Below are 15,869 nucleotides of genomic sequence, written 5' to 3'. Positions count from 1 at the left end.
AGAAATTGGGAACATTTCATTTTAAAAGCTCCAGTTAGATTCCTTAGGCTCTTCACTAGAGTTCATAATTCTTAGCTTTTGAGTAAGGATGCGATTAAGGATGCATGCCTTAGTGAAGTAACTGCAGTTAACACGTAAAGCAAAGTTAGTTTTCCTTGAAGCCCTGTGAACATTTTCTAATGTGTGCGTGTCTCCTAACCGCCTGCAGACAAATTCAGCATATGATCCTTCTCGGTGTTACGCTTTTGTTCATGATTTGTGTGATGAAGATAAGAGCTACCCAGTTCCCAGTAATAGTCTCGATGTCATCATCCTCATATTTGTTCTTTCCGCAATTGTTCCAGACAAGTAAGTTTGAGGTCCTTTAACCTGGATATTAGGGTTCGGCCCTAAATGGAAAGGATATTCTGATAGACAGGAGGAAGCCACTCCATCCAAGGTGATATAAGCATCTCAACTATTTTCCTAAATTCGTCTTGAACTCTGTTTATGGATTCTTCTGTTTCAGCCTCTAAACCTCTTCCCATTAACTGCAGTGGTCAGTCTTTTTCATCTTTATGGTTTAGTATCCCCCCAAAGAATGAGAGAGCAGTCTTTAATGGACGTGTGGAGAAATTCCCTATTGATAATCTCATAGCATGCTATTTTAGAACTGTGGGTGCCACCACTCTTAGGTAACATCTCATTATTGGCCTTTTTAAATGCTTTAAATAAGCTAGGTTTATTAACAGCACAAAATTTACAGTGAAGCTTAATATAGGTGTTCTCTCATCCTTAAGTTCTGTGAAAAACTAAGGTACAGTAGAATTCCATAAAATCAAGTTTAGGTAAAAGGAAATTCAATTGCTATAGCCTAAAAATAATATTAAAGCCTCATAGCCTTCAACAACCTGTCATCCTGGTAAAATACCGTCTCAAGGAAGTAGTGTTGGTTGGAGACCCAGGAGAGTGATCTAGCCCGTGTTTCCTCTAGAATAGCATTGAGTCATCTGACCCGACAGGGATATTGTGAGGGTACAATAAAGGCAGATGGAGGGCAGACCAAAGGGCCCAGCATGCTTCTCGGCATTAATAACTGCAGAAGTTCGAATGCTTCAGATTTTTTAAAACTGACATAGACTGAAACAAAACATTAAAATTAATTGATTACTTGATATTTAAATAGACTTTCAAGTGGAGTTTTTTTGTAAGTTTGTAGCATTTACACCTCTGAATTTAGTAAAGCTGAAACCGGCACTAAATCTCAATATGGAAAGTGTGGAAAGAAATGTGAAGTGCTCTGCCCATAATTACTCATTTGCATACTGTCACCATGTAAATTATGTGTTCTTGAGGCTCAGTCTTTATTTAACAAATAGAAAGATCAAGTCTCTGCACTCAAACAGCTTGGGCCTAGTGAGGCAGGCAGATGAGTCAATCAGCTAGCAGTCCCACACCTGGTGAGACGTGGAAGCACAGGGCAGGGATGGCTTCCCTGTGAGGTGATCCCAGGAGGAATAGGAAGTGAGCCAGGCAGAGGGTATGTCACTTCCCCCACAGTGGAGCCCTAAGGAGGAAGGAAGCAGGTTATCCTCGGGCCTCTTCATACCAAAGGCAGTGGATTGAAGCCACAGTTGTGAGCAGGCAGCAGAAGGCACACAAGATTGGTTGTGTGCTCTCAATCTAACCGAAGCAAGGGCAGAGGATCTAAGATTTCAGGATTAGCAAGTCCGTGGGCTTTTCAGAATATGTGACAAGGAAAAGGAACCCTGTCCTTAAAGAAACCTGATCTTCATTCCCTGTTTCCCCACAGGATGCAGAAGGCTATCAACAGGCTGAGCAGGCTTCTGAGGCCTGGAGGGATGATGCTTCTGCGAGATTATGGCCGCTATGACATGGCTCAGCTTCGGTTTAAAAATGGTATTTTGCTCCTGTAATCAAAACAATAGTTTTGCCATCAGAACAGAATAGAGACTCTAGAATTATAGCTCCATAGATAAACCCACTTGATACATGACAAGAGTGGTCTGTTTTTGAAGACTTGTATAATCCAGTGTTAGGGAGGTCTTTTTAACTAAGACAGCTACTTTTAGAAGAGCTATTTTTACAAAAAGACATTTGATTACATAAGTAATTTTAAAAGTGGTATGGCAAAAGATGCCATTAAAAAGTTAAAGGACAAATATTTTTGGTACATAGAACAGATAAAGACTTAATATCTATGCTCTTCAAGGGGCTGTTGGCAAATTGATAAGAAAAAGATCAGTAACCCACCCAAAAAACAGGGAAGGGATATTTTAGAGTTGATTCACAGAAGAACATAGCCAAATGACCAAAAACAAAACTTCAAGGAAATAAAAATAACAATGAGATCCAGTTCTTAAACCTATTGCTGGCCAATTCAAAGAAAGTGATATGTTCCTCCATTACTGGTAGAAACATGAATCATTATGACCTTATTTAAAGCACCTTGTATTATCTGTTGAACCCAACAGTCCTGGAAATTCTTCAAGAACCAATCTATAATATATGCATAAGCAAAATCTTGAAAACAAAGCGAATACCTCTGGATAGGGGACTGTTGTGCCTGCCATGTGAGGCAGACCCCATACCGCTGGCTCAGGAGTGGAGGGTGTTGCCATTGCATTACCAAGGGAGGAAAACTGTACCTGAGAATTTTAAACTTGATCCCACATATAATGACAGCTGGGGAGAAATACACAAGGAAGCAAAAGAGCAAGTAGATTTTATTGACATTCAAAAGGTGAAGGATTTCACACCAGGTTAAATTGGCATAAATTCGGGGGCATAGCAGAAGGATAAGAGTGTCCAGGATAAAACTGTGTGTGTTATCATTTATGAATGTGTGTGTAAACATTCATAAATGGAGAGACCTTAAGTTTCCTTTCCTTAAACTCAACTATACTGCTTGATTTCTATTTTTCTTTTTCCTTTTTTTTTTAACAGTATTTATTTAATCAGGGAAGCGGGGAAAACACCATCTGTTTCAGCGTCACACAGAACTCTAAAACAGACCTGAGAATCTAGCACTGTGGTTTGAATATTCCCCTTGGGCTGCTCTTGTCCAAAGCACCATTCCTTTGTAGGAGAGAAATTGAAGATTCCTGCCAAGTACCAAATATGACCAAGAAAATTCCATTCTCTGCCCAAGAAGTTAATCTGTGATGTACATTTGATTGACAGTAAAGTTCAAAGAAGTGCTTCAGAGTTTTTCTAATTTTTACCACATCACTCTGCAGGTCAGTGTCTGTCTGAAAATTTCTATGTGAGAGGTGATGGCACCAGAGTTTACTTCTTCACACAAGGTAGGAAAATACTCATCTTTGCTTATTATGCTAACACTCCCAGAGTACCATATTAAATGCTCATTGGTGTACTTTCAAAAGTAAAATCATCTGGCCCTCCTTCCTTTTGCAGCCTTTTCCTGCCCTTTCCCATCCCTCACAGCCGACCTGAACCGTTCACTATTCTCCAGATAGGCTCAGCTTGTTCGCACTTCTGTTCTCCTCCTTGCTCTTCTTTATGCTTTTCCTCTCTGTCACTTTGTCCACAACGGGAAACCAGCCTGTTTTGCAAGAGTCCAGCTGTTTCACCTGCTAAGCTGGATTATGTCTTAGGTGCATCCGAGTTAAGGTGAACTTAGCATTCACTGCTCTCCTCTGCTCCTTGCCCGGCTGCGAGTTTCCTCCTCCACCATTGCCTTAAGAACACTCCATTCCTGGGCCCTTTGTCAGATCATAGACTTTTTTGAGCCTTTGGTTAAAGTGATAGAACCTCTCCCCTTTAAAAAAAAAAAAAAAGGCTTTAATATACATATATGTAAATTTTTTACATGTAATGTTAAGGCGTCCAACAGAGCCCTTGTGAAAATTTCTCCCCATTAGCTGACTCCTAGGGAAGCCCTTCCTCTGGATTCTAGACTGCCCAGTGAGGCAGGCAGATGAGTCAGTCAGCTAGCAGTCCCACACCTGGTGAGACGTGGAAGCACAGGGCAGGGATGGCTTCCCCGTGAGGTGATCCCAGGAGGAATAGGAAGTGAGCCAGGCAGAGGGTATGTCACTTCCCCCACAGTGGAGCCCTAAGGCGGAAGGAAGCAGGTTATCCTCGGGCCTCTTCATACCAAAGGCAGTGGATTGAAGCCACAGTTGTGAGCAGGCAGCAGAAGGCACACAAGATTGGTTGTGTGCTCTCAATCTAACCGAAGCAAGGGCAGAGGATCTAAGATTTCAGGATTAGCAAGTCCGTGGGCTTTTCAGAATATGTGACAAGGAAAAGGAACCCTGTCCTTAAAGAAACCTGATCTTCATTCCCTGTTTCCCCACAGGATGCAGAAGGCTATCAACAGGCTGAGCAGGCTTCTGAGGCCTGGAGGGATGATGCTTCTGCGAGATTATGGCCGCTATGACATGGCTCAGCTTCGGTTTAAAAATGGTATTTTGCTCCTGTAATCAAAACAATAGTTTTGCCATCAGAACAGAATAGAGACTCTAGAATTATAGCTCCATAGATAAACCCACTTGATACATGACAAGAGTGGTCTGTTTTTGAAGACTTGTATAATCCAGTGTTAGGGAGGTCTTTTTAACTAAGACAGCTACTTTTAGAAGAGCTATTTTTACAAAAAGACATTTGATTACATAAGTAATTTTAAAAGTGGTATGGCAAAAGATGCCATTAAAAAGTTAAAGGACAAATATTTTTGGTACATAGAACAGATAAAGACTTAATATCTATGCTCTTCAAGGGGCTGTTGGCAAATTGATAAGAAAAAGATCAGTAACCCACCCAAAAAACAGGGAAGGGATATTTTAGAGTTGATTCACAGAAGAACATAGCCAAATGACCAAAAACAAAACTTCAAGGAAATAAAAATAACAATGAGATCCAGTTCTTAAACCTATTGCTGGCCAATTCAAAGAAAGTGATATGTTCCTCCATTACTGGTAGAAACATGAATCATTATGACCTTATTTAAAGCACCTTGTATTATCTGTTGAACCCAACAGTCCTGGAAATTCTTCAAGAACCAATCTATAATATATGCATAAGCAAAATCTTGAAAACAAAGCGAATACCTCTGGATAGGGGACTGTTGTGCCTGCCATGTGAGGCAGACCCCATACCGCTGGCTCAGGAGTGGAGGGTGTTGCCATTGCATTACCAAGGGAGGAAAACTGTACCTGAGAATTTTAAACTTGATCCCACATATAATGACAGCTGGGGAGAAATACACAAGGAAGCAAAAGAGCAAGTAGATTTTATTGACATTCAAAAGGTGAAGGATTTCACACCAGGTTAAATTGGCATAAATTCGGGGGCATAGCAGAAGGATAAGAGTGTCCAGGATAAAACTGTGTGTGTTATCATTTATGAATGTGTGTGTAAACATTCATAAATGGAGAGACCTTAAGTTTCCTTTCCTTAAACTCAACTATACTGCTTGATTTCTATTTTTCTTTTTCCTTTTTTTTTTAACAGTATTTATTTAATCAGGGAAGCGGGGAAAACACCATCTGTTTCAGCGTCACACAGAACTCTAAAACAGACCTGAGAATCTAGCACTGTGGTTTGAATATTCCCCTTGGGCTGCTCTTGTCCAAAGCACCATTCCTTTGTAGGAGAGAAATTGAAGATTCCTGCCAAGTACCAAATATGACCAAGAAAATTCCATTCTCTGCCCAAGAAGTTAATCTGTGATGTACATTTGATTGACAGTAAAGTTCAAAGAAGTGCTTCAAAGTTTTTCTAATTTTTACCACATCACTCTGCAGGTCAGTGTCTGTCTGAAAATTTCTATGTGAGAGGTGATGGCACTAGAGTTTACTTCTTCACACAAGGTACGAAAATACTCATCTTTGCTTATTATGCTAACACTCCCAGAGTACCATATTAAATGCTCATTGGTGTACTTTCAAAAGTAAAATCATCTGGCCCTCCTTCCTTTTGCAGCCTTTTCCTGCCCTTCCCCATCCCTCACAGCCGACCTGAACCGTTCACTATTCTCCAGATAGGCTCAGCTTGTTCGCACTTCTGTTCTCCTCCTTGCTCTTCTTTATGCTTTTCCTCTCTGTCACTTTGTCCACAACGGGAAACCAGCCTGTTTTGCAAGAGTCCAGCTGTTTCACCTGCTAAGCTGGATTATGTCTTAGGTGCATCCGAGTTAAAGTGAACTTAGCATTCACTGCTCTCCTCTGCTCCTTGCCTGGCTGCGAGTTTCCTCCTCCACCATTGCCTTAAGAACACTCCATTCCTGGGCCCTTTGTCAGATCATAGACTTTTTTGAGCCTTTGGTTAAAGTGATAGAACCTCTCCCCTTTAAAAAAAAAAAAAAAAAGGCTTTAATATACATATATGTAAATTTTTTACATGTAATGTTAAGGCGTCCAACAGAGCCCTTGTGAAAATTTCTCCCCATTAGCTGACTCCTAGGGAAGCCCTTCCTCTGGATTCTAGACTGCCCTTCCCAGATGGTTTGGCTTCTGCTACCTAAATGTGAACTTGCTATTACCAAGCCATTACTGCATTTATAACTAAACAGCCCCACTGAAGTCATTTAAAAAGTACAAATAGTGACAGCGATCTCAAGGAGCTCCATTTAACATGGGAAGTGGTAAACACTTTTTTCTTCAGGGGAAAATATATAAACATCTCTTTTCTAAACTAGATGAACTGGACACACTTTTCACTACTGCTGGACTGGAAAAGGTTCAGAACCTGGTGGATCGCCGATTGCAAGTCAACCGAGGGAAACAGCTGACAATGTACCGAGTTTGGATTCAGTGCAAATATCGCAAACCTCTTCTGTCCAACACTGGCTCCTGACATGGTGGGAGCTCACTGGGACATTTTAAAAAGAACACCCACAAATGGCGTCTTGTTGATGTTGGATAGCTCAAGGATTCAAACAAACTCGAGCCTTGAACCTAGGAAAAATTACTTTTTATCATGATTCTAACAATTATGCTTCATATTTATGAAACCCTTTACTATATACTTTTTCTCAAGTTTTTTCTTACTTTGAGATCTCAGAGACTTGCTATTTTGTTAGTTAACTGAAACATTCATGAGAATTAGGAATTTAAAAGACAACAGGAATTTATTTCCATGTGAAAGTATTATATATGACAAAGTATCATTTGACTATAAGTTTTATTGAATTATTTGAGAGTTCAAATACCTGGTTCCATGATATTTTAAGTACTTTTCCCCCTCTAACCTGTGTCTAAAAATTAAAAGGATCTTCACTTTTAGGATTGTATTTTTTTATTGTGCCCTTACGTGTTTGACACAAAAGGAATTAGGAGGACCTTATTTTAGCCACATCACTGAAGTGGCTAAATGTGATCATCATCAGTGTTACTTTTTTGTTCTGCTTGTTTTCATTTACCACTTTTACATGGTTCTTTCTTGGTGGTCCATAAGTTATATGATATATTCTTAATTTTACCAAATAAAAAGTTTCAATTCTTCATGCCTACATTTTGGATTTTCAACTTAAACTTTGATACTTTCATAATTGTTTTATTATTTTACTTACATATGTGAAAATGTGAAAACACAAGCAATTTTTAAAATAATTCCAAACTTAAAGGCATAGTACCAGGAGTATTACGAAAATAGGTTTTTTAAATTGAATCATTTTTAAGAGTAAGTTGCAAGGTGATGACTCAACACTCCTACATACTTTAATGTTTAATTCCTGTTTTAGGACATTCTCCTATATCAAGTCCATCAGAAGTAGAAATTTACATGGAAACACTGCCATCTACAGATAACCAAGTTTTCCTAGTAATCCCAATATATCCTTTATTCGTACTCCCTCTACCCACCCCGCCCCCCCCCCAAAAAAATCCATTTTGCTGCATTTAGTAGTCATGTCTCAGCCTCCTTTAGTCTGGAACAATCTTTTAGGCTTGTTTTCATGACCTTGTATTTGAAGATTACAGACTATTTTTCAGACTGTTCCTCAAATTGTGTTTGTTGATGTTTCCTCATGATTTGGTTCAAGTTTTACCTTTTTGGCAGGAATATCAGAAGTGATGCTGTGCTGCTTCTATTGCTTCCTATTGGAATATAAGCTTTTGAATTAAGCCAGTATTGGGGATATTAACCTTGATCATATGATTGAGGTGGTGTCTGCTGCAGTTCTCCACTGAAAAGTTATTAGTATTTTGTAGATTAGTGCTTTAAGACTGTATAAATATCTCATTCCTCATCAAACTTTTCCCTTTGGTTTTAGCATCTAATTGCTGTTTCTTGACTGAATTAATACTGTTCTTGTGGTCACATAGTATTTTCTAGTTCCATCACTCTTATTTATTGGTTGGCATTCCCTTTTCCAACAATCCCAACTCCCATGATCCTTACATTGGGCCAATCCCCTCATATATAACCATTCTCCTCTTGCCACCACCCGCATATGGATGCCCTCCTCACCCCTCTTGGTCTGACACAACACTGCAAGTCACTGTTGTCACCACTCCCTCAGGCAGACACCTTTCTCACCCTGCCCTGGGTCCAGTACCCCCATGAGGCCATCACCACCTTGCTATAATAATGTCTACCTTGCTCGGCTTCAGCTAATGAGTTTTAAAAGGTGGGAGGAAAGGAGCTCCCATCTTTTCCATTTGTACTAAATTTATTTAAAAGAAGAAAAAATCACTGGAAAGGTATTTCATTTATCTTTTGAAACGAACAGATAGATTAACTCAAATGATCCACTAAAGACCTTCCTTTGGCATCTCTGAAGCATTTCAAAGCATCTTCCTAGCCTCTGACTTGAGCCTTGGGCTCATATAAAAAAGATGAGCCTTTTCCTGCCCCCTGCTCCTTTTTCTTCTCTGCCATCTGCTAAGCTCTAATAGAGAAGTGTTTCTGAAACTGATCTTCCTAAGTAGTGTTAATTTGGCTAAAGAGATCAATGTTGTTTGAAAAATGAGGGACAGTTTAATTTGAGACAGGTGCACTGGAGCTGTTGGAGTGGAGCTGTGTTCTTGAAGCGGTGTCTGGGCTCAAGGTATAACACGGTTCCCCCAGAGAGCATGGGTCCTTAGAAAAGGGATTCATCTCCGATTTTGTGTACTTCTCGAGCCTGGCTTCTGCTAATGCTGTCAAACCTATGCTTTGCAATGGGTCCACTACCTCCCTTCATGTAAGTTTATACTCTTGGGCTCCAATTGGAAATTTAGGGCTTTGGAACCTTAATAGGAAAAGGAAAATCTAATGAACTAAGACATCCTACTTCCTTTTAATTGATTCCTCTCTTTGCTTAAAGACATTACTTTAGTAGTAGTGGGAGTTCTATCTGTGGCCTAAAAGAGGAGCTGAAGACAAACAGCTTCTTTCACTCTGTTCACAAAGGCCTGTTCTCTGGTTTGTGGCTGCAGCTGCTATTTTCAGAGTGTGGCTGCATCGATGCATTACAGATTATATTTTCTTAATTTGGTCTGCAGGTTCTGATGTGAGAGGTGGAAGAAGTGCCAATGGTGAATTTCACAGGTAAAAACACTGAATTGGTACGTCACTTTATTTCAATGAATTTCTAGGTTCAAGATTGGACATTGTCTCTTGACTGTTGTCGGTGGACTGCACTGTATGACCAAGTTACAGGACTAATAGCTGTCATCAGATTCCTTGCTTCAGAGGAAGACCTTGAGACACAATAGCCAGAAGCTTTGTCCAAAAGCTCAAGCTTGGCATCTTCACCCTGACGTGAACCCCAAATTGCATTGATTCCCTGCTACCCTTCCTTTGAGTTTGGGTTTCTCCATTAGAACTTAAAAATCCTTAGAAAGAGCCATACTTTGAACATTAATCAGCAATAGAGAAATACCTCCAAGGGGATGAGCAGGACTCAAGAAAGCCCTGATGTACCCTGCTCTTGGTAAGCACCCCACGCCCTCCTCGGCTTTGCTTCCCTTTATTCAATATTTATTAGGTGATCGAGGCTGGCAGTGGAGTTCACTAAACGATGAGTTCTTGGGGGAACATTGTATTCTCAATAGCACAGTAGCACAGCACCTGGTCCGTGGTTGAGGCACAATGAATGAGGACTGAATGACTAAATAGCTTCTTCCTACCGTGCCTAGCATTCCCCCACCTCCTGAGACACCCACTGACACAGTTTGTAACCTCAAGACCGCAGTGTACAGGACTACGGTAGCAAGTATCAGCGCTCAAGCTGGCTTGAATAAAAAAACAATGTAGAAGGAGACGGAGTCTCATGGACCCCCAGGGCAGAAATGTAGAGGCCTCTGAAGAGTCCTGGGAGGTGTCTACTCACCACCGCTGCCTCTGGCTCTTGACCTCTGCTCCTCAGTCCACTTGGAGGAGGTGACCATAACCCACCCCCAGAGGCTTGCTGTCTCAGTCATAAGTGTGCTGTGTGTGCTGCACGTGCACATTTAGCTGTGATGTGAGCAATTCCTAGAATGGGTTTATAGGCCAGGCGGAGTCTCCAAAAGGCATCCACAGAACACTTCCCCCTTCCCAAATACCAACATTGAAGTACCTTCATTATTTACTTATCTTTTAAATTTACTTACATTCTTAAATTTATTTTTAAAGGAACCTATATCACTGCTACAAAAGTAAAATAGTATCACTTGTCACGAACGGAAAGTATTTTTAAAAATAAATACAATGAAAAAAGAATAAATTCTTGCTGGATCCCTTTGGTGTCCAAAGGCTCTGAGCTGTTGGCCTGGAAACAGGAATAAACAGAGCCAAGTCACAACCCTCTTGGAGGTCACGTTTGGATGGGGAGATCTCAACAACAAACACATAAAACATGCAGCAGGTGGGCATGTACCAGGAAGAACTGAGCAAGGTAGGGATCCTAGAGAGGTAGCAGAGAAAAGGAAAGGACCTTCTGGGATGGGCTGGACAGGGAAGGTCTCTTAAAGGAGGTGACATCCTTCATGGGACGTCTGGGGGGAAGAGCCTTCTAGGCAGAAGAAACAATCACTGCAGAGGCCTAAGGATCATGGTAGACTCCCACACTCCACACCGCAGTGTGGGGAACACTGTCATAACTTATGCGGCCATTAGTCACTCTTGTAATACACATACCTGCCTTTAGTATTTTAATGAGTACTAACCAGTGCACTGTGTATCAAAAAGGCATAAGAATGATCACCTGTTTCCTACTGTAACAGGCCCAGCCAAGATCTGGATTCTTCTCAGTTCACCTAGGGACTATGAAAAGTATGAAGCCAGCCAAACTCACAAGAGTCTGGTGTATAAAACCAGGATTATTGGCCTGTGATCTGAGACATAACTGACAAGCCAAGGGGATTTCTCTAGGAAAGGAAGCTGCTTGAGAAACTGAAGATCAGAAGTTGATTGTTAAGAATACACCAAAGCCCAGGAGTCGAATGGCACCAAGAGAGGTTTCTGTCAAAGCCATGGCTGTCCCAAGGTCCCCCACCCACACCAACGAAACAACTGCTGAGCAGATCTGTAGTAACACTAACAGGCGTTTGTTTAGACCTTAATAATCTTCAAAAAGTTTTTTATATATTTAATTCTCACAGCACCTCTGCAAAGTATAATTATCTCCATTTTATTGCCAAGGAATTCTGAAGTTCAGGGAGGGTAGGTGGTTTACCAAGGTCAGACACTAGTGTTAATCGTAAGGTAATTAGTTTAAGATTAAGGAGGGGTGATTTGATAGAAATGATATTTGACATAATATAGGAGTTTAAATATTCTTGGCTCCAACCAACTCTGCCTGTCCAGAAAATGTTACACCTGCTCGGAGGTTACCCATGCTGCCTGCCTTGTTGGAAAGGGAGGAGGAGAGAAGGCGCTGGCTCCTGCCCACCCCCACCTCACCCCTAAACCTCCCACGGAAAAAGAAAACCCTGCAACTATCAGAAGTGTAATACAACTATCAAAAGTCCATGAAATCGGCTACATAAATTGTGCTGGTTTTGCAACATAGTACAAATTGCAACATTTTGTCAAAATAGATTTTAATTTGGCACCTGTACCCTGTAGCAGGGACCCACCTGTGATACTCAGCTGGGGTGAAGGGAGAACTTGGATTCTGCCACCTTATCTTCCCGAGGGTCTCCACCAGGCCCAGGACCGGCATCACAGGCTGTGCCCTGTTCATTTGCACAGTGCCAGGAGATCACAGGGGCCCACGCTAGGTTTGATGCTCTGCCGTTGCTATCTTGAAATTCTTCATTTGTTAAGAAGGAGCCCCACAATTGTGTAGCCAGTCCTGCTGCTGCTTCTTTCTTGCCCCTTCCTCCTTTCTCCTTCCTTAGGAAAGAGTGTCCTCTTGACTTCTTTTTCCCTTCCCACCTCCTCAGCTGCCCCTCGACTGTCTTGGGTTGGGCCTTCTCACCCAGGACAGGACCCTCAGCCCACCTTGGGCTTGTCCTGCCTTTCAAAGCCCCTCTCCGCTCTCCCATCAGGCAAGTTTTTCAGACACCCCAAGCCTAGACCTCTCAGAACTTGCTGCTCCTACCAGGCCCTGTATGTACCCCATTTTCTCATGACTGGTACTTTCTCCTCATGCAAGTCTCCGGCCCCGCTCCCGGAGTTCTTCCCAGCTGACACCCTTGATCAGTGTCTCCGCTCTCCCTCAGAACCTTCTCCATGCCCTCAGGCATTCTACATTTTGCAGCTTTATCTTCCTCATGACACATAGCACTGTTGTTTATTATCTACCTCCTGCCCCTAGACCATAAGCCCACTTTGTTTACTCTGTGCACAGATGTATCCTCAGTACTTTTTAATGGTGTCTGGCACATAGTAGGTACTCAATAAATATTTACTGGGTGGTTGAGTACATGGACTGTCACCTAGGAGCTGGGTCCGTAGAGAGCATCAGGTATCACCGTGAGGAAAGCCAAGTTCTGTCATCTAACCCAGCAGGAAATAGTGAGGCCAAAGCTGAAAATGTTTCTCAGGAGCCAGGCATACCTGGGAAAGAGTAGAGAGTGAGAGCCAGCAAGGAAGCATGGCCGCCCAGCTCCCTTGGAGAAGGCCCTATCACTATGGTTGAAAGGTACAGATACAATTACAGGGAAGTCTGCTGGCTTGGGCTCCATGGTACACAGAGACTGCAAAAGAGTAAATGAGCTGGTCCACTTTGAATCTTTAAATGCCATCAGTACTCAGATAATTCCCAAATCTATGTCAGGAGCTAAGGATTTCACTTAAGCCTTGAACTAGTTTATCTAAATACCTCCTGGACACCTCTCTCTCCTGGAAGGCCCTTGGGCATCTCAAACTCAATCTATTTAAAGCAACACAGATTGGGGTTGAAATTCTGGAGTCACCATTTCATTTGTTTGTTCTCTGTGTCATCTTGGCCCAGTTACTAAATTCCTCTGATTCTTAGTTTCCTTAACTGTAAATTGGATATAAATGATGATAATAATCGGGCAACCCTAGTGGCCTCCATAACTCAATCCTAACTCGTGCAGAGAACAGCATCAAATGCCAACCTCTCTGGGCTACTCTGTATTTATGAGATTTGTTTGTGTAAGACACACTTTGTTTTATGTTGTACATTAAAATTGTAGCAGAAGTCTATGGCCATGCTCCCCTGAACAAGCCCGATGCCGTCTGATCTCGGAAGCTAAGCAGTGTTGGGCCTGGTTAGTACTTGAATGGGAGACCACCTAGGAAGACCAGGTGCTGTAGGCATAAAAAATAAAATAAATAAATAAGGGATTGTAAACTGATAAATTAAATAAATAAATAAGGTCCTTGCAATCTGTGAGGTCAACCAAGGGTTGCCTCGCCTAAAGAACAAAAAATAATTTAAAAATTTAAAGAAAAAGATTGTAGCAGAAAGCACTAATCTAAGATCTCAAAGAGTGATGAAGAGGAGGGTAAGACCTTTGGGCTTTCAGTGAATTTTGCCCTAAGTCAGGGTCAGCATCTTCACTAGGCACAGGGCTTGGTCTCTATTAGGGTGCACTTGGGGCCCACAATATCTTTAGTGTCCCTTTAAAATGTTTTAAATTTATTTTAAATTCAGAAGAAAAAAATGGATATGATGGTAGTGAATATATGATAATGAAGGCAGCTTAGATTGAGTTTGTTTTTATACCAAGACCTATCTAGATAGATATTTTTTTAATGGAAGAAAGAGCCCATGAAAGCACAAGTGCCCAGGGTCCATGAGAGTCACAATGTGGCCAGGCCCTCAGTGGGCATTAGCTTCCCAGACAGAAGGAGAGGCAATGGAGGTAGATGTGAGTGAACCATTCCTTCATTCCGCCTTCCTCATCTGCCCAACTCCCACTGTGTCAGGGAAACGTATGAGAAGGATTGCTTTGTCATCTTTATGATTTCTGTATGCACGCAGGGCTAACGGTTTGGGAGAAATATCAGTGGGTGAGGAGTTTGGATTGGTGGCATTCAAGACATCAAGGAACAAAATCCAGCCTTTTTACATTTATTCTTATGGAAATGATTTCTATTTATGTTTCTTGCTTTGGTTTGCTTTTCTTGGAGCACAGAAGAGCAGGACTCCTTGGGGAGAATGTCACATAGCAGATAACCCTCTAGCAGGATCTCGGAGGATAAAGATTTTTTCCAGGTAGATGGAATGGGGTGATGGTGTCTGGTCAAAGGAATAGAATTTCACAAAGACCGATTTACAGGAGAAAGTAGCAAATGGACAGGATTACAGTTGTTCTGGAAGGACAGTTCAAGGGGCAGTTCTCCAAGTGTCTTGTGAGAATTAGAATTGTCTTCTAGTCACTTCCTCCCAGACAGATGGTGGAGGTCTCAAATGACATGCTGCGGAGTTGAGACTCTATCCTGTAGGGAGCAGAGGGCCAGTGCGGACACTGAAGGAAGGCCAAGAGAATAATTATAGGGACATTTAAGGTACCTCTGACAGCAATTTGGGCAGAGAGAGAATCACGGGGGACGAAGGGGTATGTGGGTAGGTGAGTGTGATAGAAACCAGAGCAGGGAAGTCAGTAAGAAGGTTCCACTAGTTCCAACACAACAGCATGAACCAGTGCTGTGGAAGTGAGGACAGAAAGGTAAGAGCAGGGTGGGGCCATATTTAACGCACACAATGGATGATAAGGTTGGTGGTGGGTATGAGGTGAGGGGGAGAATGTTGATGCCATAATTAGGGCTTCAATCAAGAGAAGGAGGGTGAGCTTAGAGGGTATGGAGGCAGAGTAATGAGCTACAACCAACCTTTTATTGAAAAAATAAAAGGCAGTTCCCAAGAGGTCACGTGCTGCCAAGAGGCCAAGGCACTGAAGATCGAGCAGAGATGCAGAGAGACAGCTTATGTGGGTCCATCGCCTGCCCTTTCTCCCAAGGCTGCTCCCCTTCCCAGGCCCTGGGACGGAACCAGATTGAGTCCCGGCAGCCATGTTTCCACCCGACACACTGCTCTCTGACCACAGGTGATTGGACAGGAGCGTGCATGTGACTCCATCTTAGCCAATCAGAGCCCTTCCCAGGACTTCGCTGCGAGCACAGCCATGAAGGCCGAGGAGAGGGCGGCCATCCAGACCCAGGGTAAGAGCGTTGTAGGAAGGACGACAGCCAGTCCAAACCAAGCTCCGAGCGGGGAAAGCCCAGCATTCGAGGAGCTAAAGGGAGGCCAGGGTCGGGCAGAATGGTGGGCAAGGGCCTCATAAACCTGGCCGTGTTGGGAGGTTGTCTCTTTACAAGGGGAAGCTGTTGGAGGGTTTTAAGAGGGGGAGTGCCCCGACGCTGGATTACATTTTCAAAGATTAGCACAGCTGAAAAGTGACTGAGGGGTGGGGCAAGGGTAAAGGGCAGTTTGGAGGCGCTCAATGGTGGACCCGACTTCAGTGGTGGAGGTAAGATGTAGGCGGTAGGGTCCAGACAGGACCCAGAGTTGGGCGGAC

At 42.5% G+C, this 15,869-nt stretch overlaps 1 protein-coding gene and 1 pseudogene across 2 annotated transcripts in view; both read left to right on the top strand.

Moving 5' to 3' along the window:
- The window catches only part of METTL2A (methyltransferase like 2A), a 13,080-nt gene extending 5,603 nt beyond the window's left edge, over positions 1-7,477 (top strand). For both annotated transcript variants that reach the window (XM_011368563.2, XM_023535634.1), the window contains 3 exons: positions 1,793-1,899; positions 3,240-3,305; positions 6,665-7,477. In XM_011368563.2, the coding sequence (XP_011366865.1) occupies positions 1,793-1,899; positions 3,240-3,305; positions 6,665-6,822 (331 nt within the window). In that variant the 3' untranslated portion in view covers positions 6,823-7,477. The remainder of the gene's footprint in view (positions 1-1,792; positions 1,900-3,239; positions 3,306-6,664) is intronic.
- Positions 7,478-13,546: 6,069 nt separating this feature from the next.
- Positions 13,547-13,665, top strand: LOC111744910 (annotated as a pseudogene).
- Positions 13,666-15,869: the final 2,204 nt, after the last annotated feature.

The sequence above is a fragment of the Pteropus vampyrus genome, unplaced genomic scaffold (assembly GCF_000151845.1).
Source record: "Pteropus vampyrus isolate Shadow unplaced genomic scaffold, Pvam_2.0 Scaffold143, whole genome shotgun sequence".
Taxonomy (NCBI): domain Eukaryota; kingdom Metazoa; phylum Chordata; class Mammalia; order Chiroptera; family Pteropodidae; genus Pteropus; species Pteropus vampyrus.
This window is presented reverse-complemented; position numbering and strand designations above follow the sequence as displayed.